This window comes from Protopterus annectens, chromosome 11.part0 (assembly GCF_019279795.1).
Source record: "Protopterus annectens isolate FY-2018-M chromosome 11.part0, PAN1.0, whole genome shotgun sequence".
Classification (NCBI taxonomy): Eukaryota; Metazoa; Chordata; order Ceratodontiformes; family Protopteridae; genus Protopterus; species Protopterus annectens.
The window spans coordinates 1,041,181,352-1,041,205,784 of record NC_056745.1 but is presented as its reverse complement, the minus strand read 5'-3'; the positions used below and the strand labels follow the sequence as shown (position 1 = coordinate 1,041,205,784).

Sequence of the window (24,433 nt, the reverse complement as noted above, 5' to 3'; positions counted from 1 at the left end):
GTCGGATCCAAGCTCTCGGGGCCGAGGGTTGAGCATCGGATCCAAGGGAGTGGTTATGTCTTCGGCGCCGATAAGAACGGAGCACACCGCTGCCTCGGATCCGATTGCTTCGGCTCCGACCCCAATCATCTCCTCGGAGCAGAGGAGGTTGCTTTCTCAGGCTGGTGATAGTGAATCTCCTTCGGCTTTTGAGGTGGTTGAGAGGGTACTGTCGAGATCATCCAGGTCCCCGACCGGGCCTTCGGATCCACCTGTACCCCCACTGTATCAGGGTCTGTCTTCGATCATCCGTCCATCTGGACAGCCTGCCCAAAGCCTCCAGTTAGTTCCCAGGGAGGAACAACACCCGGTGGACGAGCCTTCTTAGGACAGTCCTGCCGAAGAGGTACCTCGGAAGCACCAGTGCAAAAGGAGGCACCTGGACTCCCCCGAGTCCATTACCACAGATACTGATTTGGAGGATACGGAGGGTTCCCCAAGGTCACCCCCCGAAGATGTCTCATTTGGAGACATCATGGAAATGTTGCGTATAAGAGGGGGGTGGTCTGCCCAAAAACCCTCCCTGGACGAATCCGTATTTCTGGAGGCCTTTGAGGCAGGCCCATCTACCTCCTGGGTATCCCCCCCAGCCGACCCCTTGGTGGACTTAATTACCACCAGGGCTTGGAAGGAGCCCGACACCGTGGAGCCTATCCCTAGACGCCCTGATAAGGTCCTCGGCCCTCCCTCTGATAGACCTTCTTGGTCCAAAGGTGCACCGGTTGATGCTATGTTGGTGGCGGCTGCCACTAAGAGATAACTTGCCCAAGAAAGTTCCTCGGTCCATCCGCTGGACAAGGAGTCCCGAGCCTTGGACCGTATTGGGAAGCGGATGTTTGCTTCAGCAACCTTTGCCATAAGGTCACTGAACTACATGGCACACACTATCCGGCTGCAACATGACTTAAGGAATACGCTGCAGCCCCTCCGAAGTCCATGTCGGTCTCGGACAAAAAGGTTTTTGAGACTGGAATGGCCACTCTAAAGTCCATCTCAAATACATCTATGCGGCTTCTTTCCCATGCCACGGAAGGAGCCGCTAGAGCTAGCGGAGCGGTAGTAGTCTTAAGACGGCACTCCTGGCTCTGCCACTGTGACTTCACGGATCCCTTCAAGGCGCCGCTAACGCCCACGATGGTTCGGCCTTATTTGGCTCAGCAGTTCGCGACACGCTTGTCCAAAGCGAGAAGGATGGGAAGACGCTGTCGGCCGTCTGAGTCCGCTTCTCTAGCCCCCAAAGATCCTTTTCTAGGAATCAGAGGGGCAAAAGAAGCTGTGGTTTCAGAATCTCAGCGATCCCGTCCTGCTGCGGACAACTCGTCCTCTAGAGGCAGAGGAGGACAAGGTGGACGCCGCCCAGGGACAGCGGGGCCCGTAACTTCAGGTCGAGAACCTTTCGGAGGGACCAAGAACAGCCCTGTGGGCTTGCCTGACTGTCCCTCTCTTGAGGCAGTCGGGGGGGCGATTATCGGAGCACCGATCAAAGTGGGAGTCCATTACAAATGATCGATGGGTGCTCCGGATAATATCCAGAGGTTACACGATACCGTTCTTGCACCCCCCCCCCCCAAGCCCAAACAGCTCCCTGATGTTCCACCCCATCAAAGGGAGTCCGCAACTTTAGAAATTTCGGAGTTGCTAAGAAAAAGAGCCATCCAGCCCGTCCCCCCAGATCAGTCCCGATCGGGTTATTACTCCAGGTTCTTCTTGGTGCCAAAGAAAACGGGGGACCTTAGACCCATTCTAGACCTTTCGTCCCTGAACCTGTTCATACCCAAGGAAAAGATCTGGATGGTCACCCTCCAATCTTTTCTCCCCTTTCTGCAGGAGAACGACTGGATGTGCTCATGGATCTCAAGGACGTGTACTACCATATATGAATGGACAGACTGTCCAGGAGGTTCCTCCGCTTCCGGCTAGGAGCCAGTCATTATCAGTTCAGGGTTCTTCCATTTGGCCTAACCTCAGCCCCCAGAGTGTTTACCAAAGTCATGGCAGTGGTAGCAGCCCCCCTGAGACTCCAGGGCACTCAGGTGTTCCCTTACCTGGACGATAGGCTCCTCATCGCCCCCAACAAGCATCTTCTGGTTACGGCGAGAGATTATGCCCTATCTCTGTTCGGTCAACTGGGCATCTCAGTCAATTTAAAGAAGTCCTGCCTGTGCCCCACTCAAGCCCTAGATTTCATAGGGGCCAGGTTGAATACTCAAATCTCCAGAGTGGTTCTAACACCAGCCAGGATAAACAGTTTGTACCGCCAAGTCTTGGACATTCTTCAGAGCCCTGCCCCTCCAGCAGAATTAGTCCTGAGGGCGTTAGGATCGATGTCGGCGGTGATCGGCCTTTCTCTCCATGCCCGTCTGCGGATGCGTGTATTACAGTGGACTCTCCAGGTCCAATGGTTACTGTTGACCCATCCTTTGGACATGCCGATTCCCCTGAGCAGAGCATGCAGGGAACTCAAAGAAGGGAGACCCTTTGTGATTCCCCCAGTCGAAGCCACGTTGACCACGGACGCTTCCTGCCTCGGGTGGGGCGGGCATTACGCAGGCAAGTCAGTCCAAGGCACGTGGACTTCTCTAGAGACTGCATTGCATATCAATGTCTTAGAGATGAGGGCAGTGCTGTTGGCGTTGCAAACTCTCCATAACCTTCTACCTCTGGGGACTATTGCAATCCAGACGGACAACATGTCCGTTGTCTGGTGCATAAACAAACAGGGAGGGACCAGATCTTACCCCCTGTGTCGAGAAGCCATGAGAGTGTGGGAATGGGCCATTTCCACCAACCGCTTTCTGATAGCAACGCACATTCCGGGGCGGACCAACATATTAGCAGACAGCCTAAGTCTGGTATTTCTCAGCCCTTATGAGTGGTCTCTGAATCCCTCTGTCGCGAAACAGATTTTCCTCAAATGGGGTCAGCCTCGCTGCGACCTTTTTGCCTCACCCCTAAACTCAAAATGCAGCGATTACTTCACGATAGTTCCCCCCAAAGGGGAATCCCCCAGGGACGCCTTGGTTCATGCTTGGCCGCCCGGTCTCCTTTATGCATATCCTCCTCTTTCTCTGATGATGAAATTCATCCAGAAAGCCTGTCGGTTGGGGAGCAGAGTGATTCTCATTGCCCCAGTCTGGCCTCGACAAGTCTGGTTCCCCTTTCTGCAGTCTCACAGTGTGGCTCCCCCATGGATTCTGGATCCCAGACCAGACCTAATCTCGCATCCGACGAGATGCCACACTCCGAACCTGGTCAGCCTTCAGCTCACAGCCTGGCTGATCCAGTTCCGTTAATGGCAAGGACTCCCGGTATCTCTTCCCCGGTTAAGGCTATTCCGGTGGCAGCTCATAAGCCATCCACCAGAAAACTCTACAACAGTAAATGGAAATGTTTTTCCATCTGGGCAAAGGATAAGGAATTAGATCCCTTTACGGTTCCTATTCCCACTATCCTGGACTTTCTATCCCTCCTTTTTAGGCAGGGAGCTAGTGCGTCCACCATAAAAGTCCAACTTGCAGCCATCTCTCATTATCATGTGGGAGATGGCATGAATTCTTTGGCGTCAGCTAAAATATGCAAAGCCTTCCTAAAAGGCATATTTCTCTTAAAGCCTCCCATTAAACCGGCTATGCCTCCATGGGATCTTACCTTGGTCTTACAAGCTTTAACAGGACCACCTTTCGAACCGGCCTCAGTGCCTTTAAAATTCTTATCTTGGAAGACAGCCTTCTTGGTAGCGATTACCTCTGCCAAGCGGGTATCAGAGTTACAAGCCTTGTGCATTAAGTATCCATACCTTATTTTTCACAAAGATAGGGTGGCCCTCAGGACTAATCCTTCTTTTCTACCTAAGGTAGCCACAGAGTCTAACATTAATCAATCTATTAACCTGCTGTTTTCTTTCCTAGCTTCCAAAACAAAGGTGAATACACATTGCACAAATTGGATGTACACAGACAACTACGTTTTTACTTGCATAGGACTAAAGATTTCCGCAAGTCAGACCAGTTGTTTGTTTCTTATGCTACATCAGCCATGGGCAAACCAATTTCTAAGGTGACAGTAGCAAATTGGATTTCTCAATGTATCAGACAAGCATACATTTCAGTTGGGAGGTCAGCTCCGGTTGTCGTTCGGGCACATTCTACCAGATCTGTGGCTACCTCAACAGCGTTTTGGTCTAGAGTTCCAGTAGACGATATTTGCTCAGCAGCTACCTGGTCCTCTTCCCATACGTTCATTTCTCATTACAAGCTGGACATGATCTCCAGAAGTAGGGCTTCCTTGGCTCCGCGGTGCTTCGGAATATCCTTCCGTAGGGACCACCCAGGGCCTTTAGGTAAGCTGGGGATTCTGTCCCACAGGTTGCAGATCAAATGAAGTAACTACTTCAGATAAAGAAGTTATGTACTCACCATAACATTCCATCTGAGTAGATACTTCATTTGTCTGCAACAGACCCCCCCCCCCCTGCCATCCCCCAAACCTCGGTAAAGTATTGTCCTGTGGAGAATTTCTTCTCCGTCTTTTAGGGCAAAATAACCGATCTGAGGTAATGTGGTTGATAGCAAGGGATTATGGGTAGGGGGAGGAGCTAGGAGCTCTGATCTTGAAGCTTGGAAAGTTGCCGGTTCGGATCCAAGGTCGGATCCGACTACCCACAGGTTGCAGACAAATGAAGTATCTACTCAGATGGAACGTTATGGTGAGTACATAACTTCTTTTTTATTGCATTCAGCTGAACAAGTTGGAAAACGTACTTTGCAATGTGGTTTTGATTCTTTAGAGGCCTCTTGCAGGGCTGCTGTTACTGGGTCTGTACTTAGAAGGCATGCTTGGCTTAAGGAGAAATCTCTGCCTAATCATGTTAAAGCAAAACTGTTGGATGCTCCTTTGCAGCAGGACTGTCTGTTTGGCAATAAGGCTGAAGAAGTTCTAAAATAGATGGAAGCTGAAGCTAAATCTATGCTAGCTGTGAAAGATTTCTTACAAGTACAACCTCCAAGATTTAGACACTGGTCTACTAAGAACTGGTCCTTTCCAGCTCCTTCCAGAGCCACTCAAGCCAAACCCAGACACTCCAAAAGCTCCAGGTTTCAGTCCCAAGGCACTTTCAGAACTAAGCAATGAGCTGCTTCCACTTCCAAATCTGGAAATAAAAAGACACCACCCTATGGTAAACGGTCTCAATGACTTTCCTTTAAATTACCAAGCTCTTACTTCTCAGCCGCCCCTTTGGGGGGGAAACTGGCTCTTCATGCAAAAAACTAGCAACTTATAAACTCAGGACAAATGGGTTTTAAATATAGTGTCACAGATTTAATTTCCACACATTGCCAACTCCAAACTGGTGGCCAGACCTGCACCAAATCAGTGGGCAGAGGCTCAGAAACAAGTACTTTCCCTCCTAAACATGGGGGCTATTCAACTAGTACCAGAAGAGGAAAAGGGACAAGGTTTCTATTCCAGACTTTTCCTGGTACCCAGAAAAGACAAGTCATGGCGTCCAATTCTGGACCTGTCTACTCTAAACACCTTTCTGGACATTCCAAAATTCAAGATGCTGACTCTTCACCAGTTACTTCTTATGCTAGGCAAGGATGCCTGGTTGGCAACTCTAGATTTAAGAGGCTTACCTGCATATCCCAATCAGGGAATCTTGCAGAAGATACCTATGCTTCAAAGCAGGCTACTTGCATTATCAGTTCTCTGCACTGCCCTTTGGCTTGTCTACTGCACTCAGGGTATTCACAAAGTGCCCGGCTCCAGTAATTGCATTTTGCAGGCAAAGAAATATTCAAATATATTCATACCTGGACGATTGTCTAATTCATGCAGAAAACCAGGCCATTCTTCTAAAACATTTGGCGTTTGTAAAAAGGGATGTTCATCGTGTTTCACTGTTGCAGTCATTACTCTTGGGTTATCCTGCTGGCAGGCTACCCTCAGTCGGCCAGAATTCCAAAGTCTAGGTACGGCATCGGTGGCTGTCGCCTCTTCCCTGATGTCAGTGCGCTAGGGGGATAAAAGATGCAGCCGGCGCCATTTTCTCCAGTCTTTCTTGCTGAGCGGTGCCCGAAGCAAAAGCAGTTCGCAGGTGCCGGTCAGCAGACTCCTGAGATTTTCAAATCCGAATTTCAGAACCGAAGTCTTCATTAAAGCTAAGTACCCCATTGGGGAAACTTTTTTTCTTGCTCCAGACTGATGTCAGAAAAAGTTAACAATTGTATTTCTTGTGGGAAGCAAATACCTCATAAGGATTTTCACTCTTACTGTATTCCTTGCTTAGGCCCTGATCACAACGTTCCTAGCTGTCTGTTTTGTGCTAGATGTAACCAACGCAATATTAAGTGTCAGTTCAGTTTTGCATTTCATTACTTTGGCCGAAGATTTAATTATATAATGCCGTTGGAACAACCGACAAGCGGAGTTTACAAAAAAACACAAGGACAAGGAAAAGGATAGGCATCCAAGGTCCAAAACCGGCGACGAGGCCTCTGCTAGGCCAGGCGCCGGTTCTCAGTAAGGTGCTTTCGCAGCCCCTGGCACGCACTACCTCAGAGCCACAGGCCGCTTCAGACTCCCACATGGAGCTGACTGGGCCTCTGGATACTCAAGGTATTGGACACTTGGAAATCATTCCTTCAGATGGGTCCGGAGCCGCTGCGCAGGCACCTCCTTCTGAGGGTGTCTTCAGATCTACACAATTATATATTAAGCCATCTTCAGCTTCAAAGACAGACTAAAACAGCTCTAAAGACAAAGAAAACAAGTACAGCATTCTCCTACTCAGACTTCTATGCCTAAAAAACAGATGCTCAAAATGGCCGAAGACCTAATTACTTTGATCAGGGTCTCCCATCCTCCTCCTGATAAGAGGCCTAGGCAAGAGACAGAGTATGATTCTTCTGATCAGGTTTTTATTTCCTTTGATTCCTCTTCTGAGCAGGATTATCCCATGCTTCCCTATGAGGAGTCTGATGCTGAAGAATCCATTCCTTCAGCCTCTCCTCCTGAGGATTAATCTTTTGGGGAAACCCTGCATACCATGAGGGAGCATTTCCACTGGGAGAGCCAAGATTATTCTGAATCTAAGAAAAGGTTCAGAGACTTTCTGCTACTTCATCAGCACAGGCCCTTTGCTATTCCACCTGTTCTAGACATTGTAGATGTATTTTCAGAGTCCGGCATGTCCCCTGACTCTTTACCTCCTGCACCTGCCAAGCCAGACAGATAATACAGGGTCCCAGATTCTCATAAATTCCTATATAAAAACCCCGCTGCTGACCCAGAAACTATATCTCAGGGTCCCAAAGGGGTTAAAGCTTCCACTGCAAAAAAACCTGTCCCCTCTGATTAGGGATTCTAGGGCTCTAGACAGATGGGGGAAAAAAGTTTACACTTCTGCTACCTTGGCTGTAAGGGCTTTAAATTGTTAGTTTCATATGCTTAAATATCAGCAATATTTAATGTCACTGCTTAAACAGAAATTGTTGACAAATACTGAATGTTCAGAGAACAAGGAAATGCAGGATTTATTGCATGCAGCTGAACAAGTGGGAAAGCATACTTTGCAATGTGGTTATGATTCACTGGAGGCCTCTTGCACAGCCGCTGTTACAGGTTCTGTTATTAGAAGGCATGCTTGGTTAAAGGAACAGAATCTGCCTGATCATGTTAAAGCAAAATTATTGGATGCACCATTACAGCATGATACTTTGTTTGGTACTAAAGCAGAAGAGGTGTTGAAAAAAATGGAGGATAAAGCAAAATCCATGCAGACAGTCAAGGATTTCTTACAGGTACAGCCACCCAGGTTTAGCAGGAACTGGCCTTCTAAAAATTGGTCCTTTCCAGTGGCAGACCACAAAGAGGCAGATACAGGCATCCCAGAGGCAGATCTCAGTCCCAAGGCTCATACAGGCCTAAACAATGGGGTTGTCCTACCTCCAAAAGCAGAGAAGACAAATCACAACTTTACAGGAAACAGTCCCAATGACTTTCCTCTGCCAGATCCAAGCACTTTTCTATTGGCAGCCCCTTTAGGGGGAAAACTAGCACTTTTTCCATCAAATTGGCAAATGGTTACCCAAGATAAATGGGTCCTGAAAATAGTGTCCAAAGGCTGCAGGTTCCATTTTCACACCCTACCAAGGTCAAAAGGTATGCCAGACTTGCCACACAATCAATGGGCAGAGGCACAAAAACAAATTACTGCCCTCATAGACGTGAGGGCCATTCAGCAAGTACCACAAGAGCAGGGGCATTGATTTTACTCCAGACTTTTCCTAGTGCCCAAAAAGGACCAAACCTGGAGACCAATAACCTGTCTATACTAAATACGTTTCTGGAAGTTCCAAAATTCAAGATGTTGACTATACAGCAGCTACTGCCCATGCTGGGCAAGAAGGCTTGGCTCGTAACTTTGGACCTAAAAGAGGCATACCTGCATGTCCCAATCAGACAATCTTGCAGAAGATACCTCAGATTCATAGCTGGCTCAATGCATTACCAATTCTCTGCACTGCTCTTTGGCTTATCTACTGCGCCCAGGGTCTTCACAAAATGCCTGGCACCAGTAATTGCGTTTTGCAGACAGAGGAATTCAAATATATCCCTAATTGGATGACTGTTGAATTCAAGCAGAGAACAAAGACAGTCTTCTAAAGCATCTGGCATTTGTAAAAAGATTACTAATTGGCCTAGGGTACACAATAAATGAAAAGAAATCAAAACTAGTGCCCTGTCAAGAGATATTCCTGGGTGCAAGCTTAAATACAACTGCCCAGATGGCTTATCTCACGCCAGACAAAAGCAACTGACTTCTTACTTCAAAAAATTGGCAACAAAACCCCACTTATCTGCAAGGAAACTCCTGCAGGCCTTGGGTTTCATGGCATCCTGCATTCTACTAATTCCATATGCCAGACTGCATATGAGGAAACTACAATGGGTATCTAAAAGGTGTTTGGACTCAGCATTGCCACAGAGACAGTAATTGCACTCATTCCCTGCCTGCAACAGGAGTTTCGATGGTGGGCAGAGGCCTGTCACCACAACAAGGGTCTGCCATTCAGTTTACCCACAGCCAGACAGACACTGACAACAGATGCATCAGATTATGCCTGGGGGGCCCATATGGCAGGAAAATGTATTCAGGGCACATGGCCTGCAAACCAGATGCATCTTCACATCAGTCAAAAAGAGATGCTAGCTGTTCAAAATGCCCTGACAGCTTTCAAGGACCAGCTTCATCCAGGACAGCTACTGATAAAGACAGACAATACTATGGTCATGTGGTACATAAACAAGCAGGGCGGTACACATTCCTACCCCTCTGCAGACAAGCACTGACTTTTCAAGTTCACTTGCAAGCACAATTCCTGCCAGGAAAAACAAATACTCTGGCAGACTAACTAAGCAGAAACCTCATGGATCCCCACGAATGGAAACTGGATCCACAAGTCTTCAGCATGATGACAAGGAAATGGGTATGCCCAGACATAGATCTATTTGCCTCCCCTCACAACTGCCAATTGCAGAGATTTTGCACAAGGATTTATCACAAGCAAGCATGGAAAGTTGGACCCCCTGTCCTTCAGCTGGAAAAATCTAACAGTATATGCCTTTCCTCCACTGCCTCTCCTTCCCAGGGTACTCCTAAAGGTCAGACAAGAGAAGCCAAAAATGATACTGATTGCACCAGACTGGCCACGCCAGCACTGGTATCCAATCCTAAAGAGCTTGTCTCAGGGTCCAGCTTGGATCTTGCCTCAAACTTCTCACTTGCTGACCCAACAAAACAATCGGATCCTGCACAGCCAACTCAGGACCTTAAATCTTGGCAGCATGGCGGATAATGTAGCCATTCTGAACACTCCTCTTTCAAAAGCTGTTATGGATGTTATCTTGGAGGCCAGGAGGCCCAGTACCAGAAAATCTTATGCAGAAAAATGGAAGAGATTCTGTGCTTGGAACAAGGCACTGACATTTGTGTAACAAATATCCCACAGATTTTACAATACCTAACTGAGATGCTGAACAAAGGCCTTTCTTTCTCATCAGTTAAGATTCATGCCTCTGCCATTTCAGCCCATTACAATACGGAACCACCTATCTTTTCTCATCCTTTAATAAGGCAGTACCTCAGAGGGGCCAAAAACATTAGGCCTCCAAGGAGAGCACCAATTCTGGCCTGGGACCTCAATTATGTTTTGGAAAAACTCACACTGCCTCCTTTCGAGCCAGCATCAACAGCAGATATAAAAATTCTTATCCTGGAAAATAGCTCTGCTCCTAACAATAACCTCTGCAAGACGAGTCTTGGAGTTACAAGCACTCATGGCTGTGGAACCTTTTATCATTTTTCATCCAGACAGGGTTTTTCTGTGGACAAACCCTACATTTATGCCTAAGGTGGTATCCAGTGTGGCCCTCAACCAAACCATTCACTTGCCTACCTTTTATCCAAATCCACAGAACAAGGGTGAGAAAATTCTGCATTCTTTGGACATACACAGGCAGTTACGCTTCTACTTAGACAGAACTAAAGCTTTCAGAAATACTGAGCAACTTTTAGTGTCTTATGCTGCAGGATCACAAGGAAAGGCTGTCTCAAAACAGACTATTTCTAAATGGATAGGCCATTGCATCTGTTTCTGCTATTCTCAGCATGGCAGATCAGTGCCTAAGGGCATTAGGCCTCATTCCACCAGAGCAGCATCCACTTCAGCAGCCTTCCTCAGAGGAGTACCAACCAAAGGTATCTTAGAGACTGCAACTTGGGAGTTCACTGCACACTTTCACAAAGCACTACCACTTAACCTCTTTACTCTAAGTCCAGAGCAGGCTTTGCCACTGTAGTTCTGCAGGGCCTCATAGCCTCTCCTAATCCTATTTATCCCAGCCACCCATCCTCAGCTTTGGGATTCAACCCAAGAGTAATGACTGCAACAGTGAAACATGATGAACATAGTACAGTTGTGTACCTACCATAAATGTAGATGTTCGAGTGTATTCACTGTTGCAGTCCAGGTTACCCACCCACCATCCCCTCTTTTCTTTGCTGGGACTTATCTGCACTTCTCTATCCTATACAACCTATGTGGTGTATTTGCTTGTAGATGAAGGAAATTTTATTTTTGTGCATGCATTTTTATTGGCATATTTTTTCAGCCTACCAATTTGGGGGCACCTGACATCTGGTGCAAGAAAATTGAAGAAAATGACGTCTGCTGCATCTTTTATCCCCCTGGCGCACTGACGTCAGGGAAGAGGCGACAGCAACTGACGCCGGACCTAGACTTTGGAATTCTGGCTGACTGCGGATACCCTGCCAACAGGATAACCCAAATGTAATGACTTCAACAGTGAATACACTCTAACATCTACATTTATGGTAGGTACACAACTGTGCTTTCTAACTTGTCTAGGGTACACCATAAACGAAAAGAAATCACAACTGGTACTCTCTCAAAAAAATTACATTCCTCGGTGCAAGCTTGAGTACAACTGCCCAGATGGCTTTCCTTGCACCAGAAAAGCAAATTAATTTGATGACTTACTTCAAACAGGTGGCCACAAAAACCCTGCTATCTGCAAGACAAATACTGTAAGCCTTGGGGTTCATGGCCTCTTGCATTCTTCTAATTCCATATGCAAGACTGCATATGAGGAAACTTCAGTGGTACTTGAAAAGTTTATGTAATCAACTTTGTCACAGCCTGGAAACAATGATTCTGTTCATACCTTGTTTGCGCCTAGAGCTCCTATGGTGGGCAGAGGCCTGCCACCAAAACAAGGGTCTGCCATTCACACCACCCCCTGCCACCCAAACCCTAACTACAGACGCATCAGACTATGCATGGGGGGGCTCATCTGGCAGGGAAGTGCATTTAGGGCAAATGGAGCCCAAATCAGATGCACCTTCATATCAATCAAAAAGAAATGCTAGCTGTACAGAATGCTCTGACGGCCTTCAAGGACTACCTTCATCCAGGACAACCAATGGTAAAGACGGACAACACCACGGTAATGTGGTACATAAACAAGCAGGAGGGGTACACATTCCTATCCCCTGTGCAGACTAGCCATGGCATTGTGGAACACGACCTTGAGCTACAAAGTACAACTACAAGCTCAATTCCTGCCGGGAAAGCTGAATATTCTGGCAGACGAACTAAGCAGAAATCTCTTAGACCCACACGAATAGAAACTGGAACCACGGATTTTCAACGTGTTGACACGCAAATGGGGGAGCCCAGACATAGATCTTTTTGCCTCACCCCAGAAGTATCAGTTGGACAAATTTTGCACAAGAACTCCTCACAAAAAAGCCTGGAAAGTGGATGTTCTGTCCTTCGGCTAGAAAAACCTATCAGTTTATGCCTTTCCCCCTCTGCCTCTACTTTATAAAGTTCTACTAAAAGTCAAACAGGACAAACCAAAAATTATTTTGATTGCTCCAGACTGACCTCACCAACACTGGTACCCACTCCTGCGCAGTGTGTCTCAAATTTCTCCATGGCACCTGCCTCAAACATCTTCCTTACTGTCTCAGCAAGCGAACCAAATTCTGCACCCTCAGCTCCAAACACTGAATCTTGCAGCTTGGCTAATCATTTAAATTTCCCCTTAGCATCCCTCAGCAAGCCTGTGATGGATGTAATTTTGGAGGCGAGAAGACCTAGTACTAGAAAATCTTATGCTGACAAATGGAAAAGATTTTGTGCCTGGAATCCATCTCAAGGGATGAAGCACAGCAGCACCCAATTTACCTCAGATTTTGCAATACCTAACTGAGATGCTTCACAAGGGCCTGTCTTTTTCTTCCATAAAAATCCATGCCTCAGCCATTTCAACTCATTACAACACAGAACCACCCCTCTTCTCTCATCCTCTGCTAAAGCAGCATCTCAGAGGGGCCAAAAACTTGAGACCACCCAGGAGAGCTCCAACTCCTGCCTGGGACCTTAACTTTGTATTGGAGAAACTCACTCTACCTCCTTTCGAGCCAGATGCTACTGCAGACTTAAAATTTCTTTCCTGGAAAACAGCCTTCCTTTTAGCAATCACTTCAGCTAGAAGGATATCTGAATTACAGACCCTTATGGCAGTGGAGCCTTTCATCATCTTTCATGTGGACAAGGTGTCACTCAGGACCAATCCATCCTTCATGCCCAAGGTGGTATCCAGTTCTTAATCAGTCCATTCATTTGCCAGCTTTCTTTCCCAATCCACAGAACAAGGGGGAGCGGATTCTGCATTCATTGGATGTACACATACAACTTGGATTCTACTTGGACAGGACTAAATCTCAAAGAAAATCTGAACAACTGCTGGTAGCATTTGCTGCAGGGGCAGAGGGGAAGTCTATTTAAAAAAAAAACATTTCTAAATGGATAAGCCATTGTATTCATTTCTGCTAATAAGCACCATGGAACACCTATCCCCCAGGGGATCAGATCTCATTCCACCAGGGCTGCATCTATTTCTACAGCCTTTCTCAGAGGCGTTCCTACCAGGGATATTCTAGAAGCTGCTACCTGGAGTTCAGTTCATACTTTCACCAAGCATTATCACTTACCAATTTTCTCTAAATCCAGAGCTGGTTTTGCCACTGCTGTTATGCAGGGCCTTAGAGATGGTCCTAATGCTGTATAAATCCATCCTCCCAACCATAGCTTTGGGAATCTACCCAAATGTAATGACTGCAGCAGTGAAACACGAAGAACATAATACAGTTGTATACACTTACCATAAATGTAGATGTTAGTGTATTCACTGTTGCAGTCCAGGTTACCCACCCGCCATCCCCCTTTTCTATAACTTCTCTTTCCTTCACTATATTCTAAAGCCTTTGCCTTTGTGGTGTATTTGCTTTTAGATGAAGGTAAAGTTTATTTTGCTAAAAGTGCATTTACATATATTTCTGTTTAGATTTTTTTTTTTTTTTTTTTTGCTCTTCATTTGGGGGGCACCTGACATCTGGGGCAAGAAAAACTGAATAAAATGGTGTCTGCTGCATGTTTTATACCCTTGACGTCATGGAAGTGGAGACAGCAACCGACGCAGGACCCAAGACTTTGTTATTCAGGCCGACTGAAGGCAACCTGCCAGCAGATTACCCAAATGTAATGACTGCAACAGTGAATACACGGGAACATCTACATTCATGGTAAGTGTATACAACTGTACTTTGAGGAATATACTTTCGTGAGCCACCCAAGAAAGATGTGCTTGGGACACTAGCCCATCAGTGAGAATGAAGGGTGAGATAGAACAACTTCATGTAAAGAAGTTATGTACTGTCGATAACATTTCATGTGAGTTCATCTCGCCTTCATTCTTACGTTCCACCCACCAATCCCCCTACCAAGAATTTCTTGAGAACTGGGAAGTTGAGAAAAATCTTGGTGATATTTAGTCCTTGTCTACTGTATTCTTTTGTCGTCTTACCGGGGTATTTTACCTGTCAGTTTAGCTGTATGCAAACAAGATCTAAGGGAAGCACCGGTGCATCATGAGATATGGAGTAGGCCATGAGCTGGTTGAAGACCTCGAGCTTTTGCATTTGGCTTAGTCGGAACCGAGGATCCGCTCCAAACTCATAAGTGAGAATGAAGGCGAGATGAACAACTCGCATGGAACGTTATGATGAGCACATAACTTCTTTTTTCTTTACAACTGGAATTTCATCAATCCACTCCTGTTCTTCCAGTTTTGGAGGAAGCTTTTATACAGCCTGTAACGTGCCTGAGAGCTAGTCTGCCACTCTTAGGGAGGAGGATAAGACACAAAGTTCCTCAGTCTTGCAGATTATTTTCTAATCTCAAATCTGACCCTGCTGTGATCTTGACAAATGCAATTGCAGCTAAACATTTGGCTAATGCTAATCCCTCCCCCCTCTGATAAGGATAGGAAAGCCTTTGATAGAGTTGGAACAAAAGTGTATGCTTCTGCCACAGCTATTTTTAGAATTCTTAACTGTCAAGCTCACTTTAGTATTTTCTCGCTTCATTTGAGAACGAGGTGCATTTTAGCTACTTTACCTTCTGAGGCGAAATCTTCTCTGAATACACTTATTCTTCTGTATCTCAACTGTTATGAAAAGTTTTGAATGGTTATATTCTTAAAATTTATCTGAGGATGTAAATGCTGAAATTAATACCCCTTTGTATAGGGAAGCCTTCCATATCATCTGCTGTTGAGATTCTGAAGTTTGAGAGAAACTGATTCAAGGGATTACTTGGATTTTTCGGCCTTCCTTCTGCATGATTTTTTTAAAGGTTTTACATCTTCCTCAGGACTTCTATAAAAAGTAAACTAAGCCAAACTAAAAGATTTTAGGTAAGCAGGCATTCAAAAAAAATGCAAGAAGGTTTCAAAAAGAAGGGAGCTTTGCAGAAATCAGGACAGTCCAACAAGTCCGTTTACAAATTCCCCTTTCCCACCCTGGCGTTCCTTTGTCTTCCCAAAAATCAGTCTTCATTTCTCTCCTTAGCAACAGATAGATCTCCAGCAAATGTGTTCTGTGATTGATCGAACAGGAGGTATAGATGGCAGTGGGAATCCCTTCCTCCTTTTCAGGGGATTCCTTCTCACCTCAATCAAACTTTTTCCCTTGTTGTAATTCAGCATCTCCTGACTCTGGTTGTAGCTAATAGATCATGCCGCCTCTTCTTTAAAAGGGAAAGATTTTATTCAAGAATATTGTAGGTACCAAAGAAAGGAAGCCTGTTGGATACCAGTCCTAGCTGTTTCATTTATCAGTTATTGAAAGTCCCAAAGTTCAAAATGCTAACTCATTATAACCTGTTACCTCTTATTCCCTCATTCAGTTTTTTGGTAACTCTAGATTTAAAAAAATGCTTATATCTGTATAGCCTCCGATTTAAAGTGTATTTTAAGGTTTTCTGTATCTGGATTACTGTATCAGTTGTCTGCAATTACCCTTTGGGTTATCTTCTGCTTCAAGGGTATTCACAAAGTGCCTGGCTCCAGTGATAGCCTATTGCAGACTGCAAGATATTCACACCTTTCCTTTTTTAGACTGCTTTCTTATACTTGCAGTGCCTTGTTTTCAAAATGTCAGGATTCACGCACTTAGGTAAGTGATCTCCTTTGCAGGCTGGGTTTCCAGGAGAACGTTCAAAAGTTTTTTCTGACTGCTCGCATATCTTTTTCTGAGGTGTCTCCTAGATACTTTGGTTCAAAGAGCTTTTTTCCACATGAAAACTAGATTGCTTTCCCCTTCCATGACAGGGGAGTGAAATAACCTGAGCTCTTGAAGACTGGTTGTACAGGATCCATCTCAAAGTTCCAGGAGTACTGTAACAGTAATCTAATATGCATCTTTTTTTGCAGAGATGGTCAATACTGAGGTCAGTCCTTCAAGGGGAAAAGTACACTATCTCCACACACACGCATGCACACACACGCATGCACACACACTGCTGCCTACCCAAGCCTCTACCTCATCTCCAGAAGCCTGTTTTCAAAGTTTTGTTTTTTTCTTTACCTAAACTGGTGGTCTAGTCTGTCTAGTTCCTGTACAGTGGACATTATTTTATAGGATAATTTCTACTGTACGTAGCGACAGGGAAGTGAATTAAGCACTGTGAATAGATGTCCTTCAAGAATGCAACTGCAGTCATAACATGTGGGTTGTCCTGCCTCAGGCAGAAAGTCTGGGTCCGGTCGGCTGGCTGATTGCATTTCTCCTCCGTCAGCGGGGCTGGAGTAAGCATCATCCGGCGCGCCATTTTCTTCTCCTTCTTCTTGCTGCCGTGCCCAAAGCAGAAGCAGTTCGCAAGTGCCAGTCGGTCAGCTCCTGTATTCTTGATGCCGAAGTCATCAAAAAGGTAAGTACCCGCTGGGGACCTTTGAAATTACTGAAAAGTTAACAATTGTCTTTCTTGTGGTAAACAATAGGATTTCTCCTCTTTCTGTCACCTTCTCCCCGCTGCCTGGGCCTGTATGCCCACGCTCAGCCAGTGTGCTCCAAGCGCTCGCTTCAACAAAGCGCACTCAGGCGCTGGCGGAAGTTCACTGAAGATTTCTTTGGGATCTTCTTGCTACACCATGCCATCGGATTCCAACATCCAACCAAACCAAAAAAAGACCCAAAGACCGGGACCCGACATCCTTGGCTTCACCACGACCCCACGCCAAAACCTAGCTGAAGAGCTCTCTCTCTCCCTCTCTTCTCCACCTCCCAACCGAAGACGAAGACACCGCATTACCGGCGACTCGATTTACCCCTGACGCCGGCTATCGATTTTCCTCCGATACCGAAACCGAGGAAAATGCCGAGACCATTGCTGTACACAAGGTCTCCTGCTGCGATGGAGCTGCCAGGCCCCTATGGCCATGTCTATTAAGGCCTACACTAGGCTAAGGCAGCCAGCAAAAAAGCATATTACTTCTAAATCTTTTCCTCAGCCTACTCCAGAGACAAATTATGTCCATGGCTGCTGATTTAATTTCCATGATTAGAGGTTCACAGGCCCATCCTGAGAGAGGATCTCAGCCTCCTTCTGATAAAGTTGAACCCTCTGACCCTACTCCTTCAGATGAAGAATCTGAGGGCTCTGTCCACTCTGATAGCCAGGAAGAGCTCTTCCAGACCTATGAGGACTCAGATGCAGATGATTCCATCCCCTCGGCCTCCTGAGGATATTTCTTTTGGGGAAGTGCTGCACACCATGAGGGAGCATTTCAAGTGGCAAGGTCAAGAATTTTCTGATTCTAGGAAACGCCTTAGGACTTTCCTTAAGAAGCCTCAGCACAGGCCCTTAGCTATTCCTCCTGTACTTGATGTTCTGGATGATTTGTATTCTGATTCTAGTGCTACCCCTGATTCTCTTCCTCCTGCTCCAGCCAAGCCAGACAGGTATTGCAGGGTCCCAGAAACTCATTCCCATTTATTCAGGGCCCATACTGCTGATTTGGAAACTATTTCACAGGGGTTTCAGCCTCCACCTCTAAAATCCTTTGCCCTCCAACAGGGAAGCTAGGTCATTAGAGAGATGGGGCAAAAAGGTTTACACATCCACTACCTTATCTATGAGAGCTTTAAATTGCCTTTTTCATATGTTACAATATCAGGATTATCTGTTAGAAGATTTACAAAAAACATTAGCCACTCCTGATCCTTTAGACAGGAAGACTTTGCAGGAAGCTGTACATAACACTCAGCAAGTAAGCAATCACTTCCTGCAGTGTGGATATGATGCACTGGAAGCTTCATGTAGGGCAGCTATGACAGGGGCAGTCATCCGTAGACATGCTTGGTTAAAGGATCAACCTCTACCAGATCATGTGAAAGCAAAACTTCTGGATGCATCTTTGGAAAAGAACAAGCTTTTTGGTGCAAATGCTAAGGATGTGTTAAAGACCATCGAAGAAAAAGAAAAAACAGTTCAGACGGTGAAAGATTTCCTTCAGGTTCAACCCCCCAGATTCAGTAGGAATTGGCCTTCAAAAAACAGGTCCTTTCCTAATCCAGAAAAGTTTCAAAGGGGTAAGAACAGACGGGCCGAGGAAGAGGCCAATACAGAGACAATGGCAGCCAGGAAACCAAAGAAGTGATGCAGGGTTTCACCTGCCCCACAACCTCAATCTCAATGACTTTACCAGGGAACAAATAAAATTATCTCTGTTTGCAGAAAATTGGCACGGACTGACAAAGGACAAATGGATTTTGGACATTATAGACCGAGGGTACAGGTTTCATTTTCATACCTTGCCAAGAAAACAAGGCATGCCAAACCTACCACAAAACCAGAGGGCAGAGGCTATCAAGCAAATCACTCTGCTGACTCAGATGAAAGCAATAGAAAGAGTTCCACAACAAGAGCAAGACCAAGGGTTTTACTCAAGACTGTTCCTTGTTCCAAGAAAAAAATCTCAATGGAGACCAATACTGGACTTGTCCGCATTAAACACCTTTCTAATAGTACCAAAGTTCAAAATGCTGACTTTACAGCAACTCCTTCCCATGCTGGGCAAGGGGTCTTGGCTGATTACTCTGGACCTCAAGGAGGCATACCTGCATGTCCCTATCAGACACGGCTGCAGAAGATACCTCAGATTTCTTGCAGGGCCAGAGCATTATCAATTCTCAGCATTGCCATTTGGCTTATCTACTAGTATTCACAAAATGCCTGGCTTCAGTAATTGCTCATTGCAGGCTCCAGGGAATACAGATTTACCGACAAATTGATGTTGACAAAAACCTGGATTATGTCCTTCAAGCTCTGGGATACACAGTCAACTTCCAAAAGTCAATACTGCAGCCATCCCAGCAAATAATCTTCTTAGGAGCCAAACTAGACACAGCCTCTCAGATGGCTTACCTGACAGAAGACAAGCAAGAGAAGTTAACTCATTACTAAAACTCACCCAGATGACTGCAAGGAGATTCCTACAGGCCCTGGGTTACATGGCATCCTGCATTCTACTGGTTCCATTAGCAAGACTACACATGAGAAAGCTTCAATGGTACCTAAAAAGCATTTGGTCTCAACACAGCAACAACTTGGAGACCATCATACCGCTCATTCCATGCCTACAAAAGGAATTCCTATGGTGGGCCTCTGTGAGCCAGGCAAACACAGGTATGTCATTCAAAAAAACACAGATAACACAGACCATGACCACAGACGCCTCAGACCTTGGATGGGGGGCACACATGGAAGGCAGGTGTATTCAAGGACAATGGACTCCAAAGGAAACACATCTGCATATAAACCAAAAGGAAATGCTGGCAGTAATGCATGCCATCGAGGCCTTTCAACACCAACTCCAGCAAGGCCATTTACTGATACAGACAGACAACACCACTGTGATGTGGTACATAAACAAGCAAGGGGGCACCCACTCTTACCCCCTTTGCAGACTGACAATGCATCTTTGGGAGAAATCACTGAGCCTAAACATCCAGTTACAATCCCAGTTTGTTCCAGGAAAAGACAATGTGTTGGCGGACAGCCTAAGCAGGAATTTCACAGATCCACACGAGTGGAGGTTACATCTGAAGGCCTTCAGACAACTCACTTCGACATGGGGCAAGCCAGAAGTGGAACTATTCGCCTCTCACCTCAACCATCTTCTACCAAAATTCTGCACAAGGACATATCATCCAAAAGCTTGGAAAATAGATGCCCTCTCATTCAACTGGAACTCCCTAACAATCTATGCATTCCCACCTCTGCCACTGATGACCTCAGTATTACTAAAGATCAAAGCAGAGAGACCCAAGGGAATCATAATAGCTCAGGACTGGCCAAGACAACACTGGTACCCACTACTACGGAGCTTATGTCACACCAGGAGGTGGATCCTTCCCCAATGGCCTCTACTTTTGACTCAACACAATTTTGAAACAGTGCATTCAAATCTGCAGACACTGCAGCTAACAGCCTGGGAGATCCCATGAATAACTACAGCCTATCTCTCTCCAAGGAAGTTCAGCGGATACTGACAGAGGCTCGAAGACCATCCACCAGAAAGGTTTACTTAGCAAAGTGGAAAAGATTCAGCAATTGGAATACCAGCAAGGGACATGATGCATCTTTGTTGAACATCCCACTCATCTTGGAATATTTGGCAGATATGTTAAAGAACGGCCTCTCATATTCTTCCATAAAGATACACGCATCTGCTATTTCAGCTAGATACAACACTGATCCTCCTGAATTTTCACACCCTGTACTAAGGCAATTCCTCAGGGGAATCAAGAACATTAAGCCACCAAGAAAGGCCCCAGTGCCAGCCTGGGACCTCAATTTTGTCCTAGAAAAACTGACTCTACCTCCATTTGAGCCAGCAGCTACAGTTTACTTGCAATTTCTCTCATGGAAGACAGCTTTCCTGTTGGCAATTACCTCAGCAAGAAGGGTTTCGGAACTACAGGCCCTAATGGCAATACCACCCTTCATTATTTTTCAGAGACAGGGTTTCATTAAGGACCAACCCTACTTTTATGCCAAAGGTGGTATCTAGGGTTTCTTTAAATCAAGCAATTCATCTGCCTGCTTTTTTCCCCAATCCTGAGAATAAGGGGGAAAGACTGTTGCATACCTTGGACATTCACAGACAACTTCGATACTACCTGGACAGAACCAAGGCCAGTAGGAAGTCTGAACAACTTTTTGCAGTCCAAGGAAAAGCAATTTCAAAACAGACTATTTCTAAATGGATTGGACATTGCATCAGATTCTGTTATTCCTTTCATGGAAAGACTGTTCCAGCCAATGTCAGACCACATTCCACCAGAGCTACAGCCACCTCTACAGCATTCTTAAGAGGGGTGCCTACCAAGGACATTCTAGAAGCTGCTACATGGAGCTCCGTGCATACATTCTCCAAACACTACAATCTCCCTCTATACTCCAGATCCAGAGCAGGCTTTGGCAGTCCTGCAGGGTTTGATTGCCACACCATCTTTTCCTAGAGCATTCCTCCTCCCCCAGCTAAGCTATGGTATTCTACCCACGTTATGACTGCAGTTGCATTCTTGAAGGACATAGTACAGTTTTGTACCTACCATAAATGTAGATGTCCGATAGACATGCAACTGTAGTCCTCCCTCCATACCCCTCTATGCCTAGGGTCCACTACTATCCCTGTTACCATTAGCTGGGGATAACTGTTATGGTGTATTTGTTTTATTGCTCTTTATTTGTTTGGAATCCTGTCTTTTTGTCTTCCAATTTGATTACAGCCTTCCTTGGAGGGCACCTGGCATCTGGGGCAAGAAACACTGAAGAAAATGGCGTCGGCTGATGCTTATGTACTCCAGCCGCCTGACGCCGGAGAGAAGACTTTGAATCCGGCCGACTGAGGGCTGCCTGAGGCAGGACAACCCACATGTTATGACTGCAGTTGCATGTCTATCGGACATCTACATTTATGGTAGGTACAAAACTGTACTTTTTGGCTTTTCTTCCAGCTTGTTACAGATGTCATCAAACAAAAGGTATAGGCCCAAATGTGTATTCATTCTAAAGACCAGGCCTAAATTTTCCTGGCACCACTGTTAAAGTACACAGTTGCAGAAGTCTACCTCCCAACTACTATGCAAGGATGCTGGTGCATCAGTTTCAGATCGTTCTTGCTGTGCAGTATTGCAATACTGTATGTTCCCTAAGGTTGTCTGCTTCAGTTGGCCTGCTTCAAGGAGCCGTATAAGTACCACACTTTGGGATTTTTCTGATATTTCCTTAACCATTGATGTGATAGATTTTTGTTTACTTAGAAAATTATTCACAGATTTTCTTTTTTTAAGATAGGCTGTAAAAGAAATTCTACATAATGTGGCATGGTAGCGAGTTATCACAGCGATCAATTGTGTGGTGTTACCTCTTCAATTTATTTTATATTTGACATACAAATTCAGTATGTTATCTTACGATACCTGTATGTTGTAAAGTTGGGTAAAATTTGTAACAAGAATGATCAAGTGAAACTCCCAACTATGTTTAGAAAAATTATGTGACAGGCTGGGGTATGCAGTATGACAATTAATATAGAAAAAGCGAAGTACAAGGCAGTCTGTCCCTCCCATTTATGGTAGTAAATTAACTGAATGTGTATTTTTTAGGTACCTTTGTATACAGATAGTACATCCTTTTGCAACATCTGTGAGTTAAGATTATAGATTGTATCTGTGAGCTAAGATTATAGGTTGTATCAAGAAATTTTGTCAAGGTACATTGATGTTGCAAGTATTTGTAACTGTTTTATAAGACCAGAAAATAGAATGTGGCAATTGTCTACGATACCCTACACTGAAAAACAAAGGTCTAGGTTAGGAGTAGAGAAATACATCCTGTTAACCAAAAGCTTGGAAATTATGTATGAAAACAGACTTAAGACTGGGATTATTCCCCATGAAATGCAGTCCTTAGTGCAGAAACCTAACACGAGTATATACGACAACTGAGAGTCCATGCCTCTGAGAGCTCATGTTTGAAAACACAGAGCACATTAAGTTGCTAAGAACATTTAGAAAGAATAACTAACAAAACTATAAACTGATTTGTCTAAACATTATAAGTAGTTGGAATAAATTACCTGTTGCCAAAGAAATGTGTACTTTTAGAGAAATTCAAGTAAGCAGTTGATTTATTATATAGGTTCATAGGTTCATACTAGGCTATCTGCCCTAGGGCATTTGTAAGCCTAGCCAGAGTGTGTTTGGCTTTCGCCACCCATTTAAATGAATTTTACTATGCCCTTTTTTCGAGGTTTAGTTTACTGTGCCTCTGTCTAACAGTGACACAGATGTGATACCTGAGGTAAACCTACGATCTCCCATCCACTCATCAAGATTCCTCTTGGAGAGTGGCAAAGTATGTTAGGATTGACAGGCTGCAAGGGCTTTTAGCCTGAGTCTGAATCAGTACCATATTATATACATCTTTGTAGATTTTTTTTTTGTTTGAGACACTGGATAATAAACTATGGCTGATATTTTTAATTTCATTTTAAGAAATAATTCATTAAATGTTTGGTACAGTAATTTTATGGGAAGCTTTCATCATTGGGAAATGTGACTTGCAAAGAGTAGGTATGATCTTTTCTCTTTGTGCTTTTGTAATTGAAATATTGATACACTTTTTATTTATGTACAGGTAAAGTGACCGCATATCTGAGTACATCACTGAACAGCTCCAGCAGCTCAAAGATGTATGCATCATGTAGTAGTAACAACAGGTTAAACTCATCTAAAACACTCGCCAATCCTGCTAGTTCTTTACAAAGTGGCAATTCTTCAAATGGATCACATAGATTTTACAAATCAGCAAGCACAGGTAAACTGCCTCAATCAGGGAATGTGGGCGGATCCACTGTAGGTCCAATAAGTCATCATCAGACTCCTGCCAAAAAGGATGTTCCAAGAATAAGCTCAGCTACACGCACACAGAAGGTGCCCCAGATGAATAAAGCTGGAGGTGCAGCTAAAGTTAACAGCTGTCCAAAACCAAAGACATCCACTGGTCCTACACCTACTGCTCAGCTGAAAGCTAATAGACTATCTGGAGGTGAGGAAACTGACTGAAGTCTGGAATGCACTCATATTATGTTGTTCCTTTGTTTATGGAAACCTACATTTATTGACGAAGTGTTAACATACACAGGTTCTGAGGACTACAAGCAGACAATTTCTTACTGTCTTGTTGTTCACACCACAGTATTTAGAGTGTGTTTAAAGTTCAGGAAATCACTTATCCACTTTTTGGACTAGCCTGTTTTCAAACCTACATCCAGGAGAAATATCTGTATTTCCAGAGTTAGGAGGGGTGCGGGTGCAAGAGGTGTTGGCTGAGTGTTAATTGCTTCACATTTAACAATTCTGCGGTTTGTCTGTTTGCTTTCTTCCTGTCTG

General features: G+C 45.0%; 1 protein-coding gene across 1 annotated transcript in view; it reads left to right on the top strand.

Moving 5' to 3' along the window:
• GTSE1 (G2 and S-phase expressed 1) overlaps positions 1-24,433 on the top strand; it is a 999,478-nt gene that overhangs the window by 464,026 nt on the left and 511,019 nt on the right. The window contains exon 5 of the mRNA XM_044087269.1: positions 23,679-24,089. Within this exon, the coding sequence (XP_043943204.1) occupies positions 23,679-24,089 (411 nt within the window). The remainder of the gene's footprint in view (positions 1-23,678; positions 24,090-24,433) is intronic.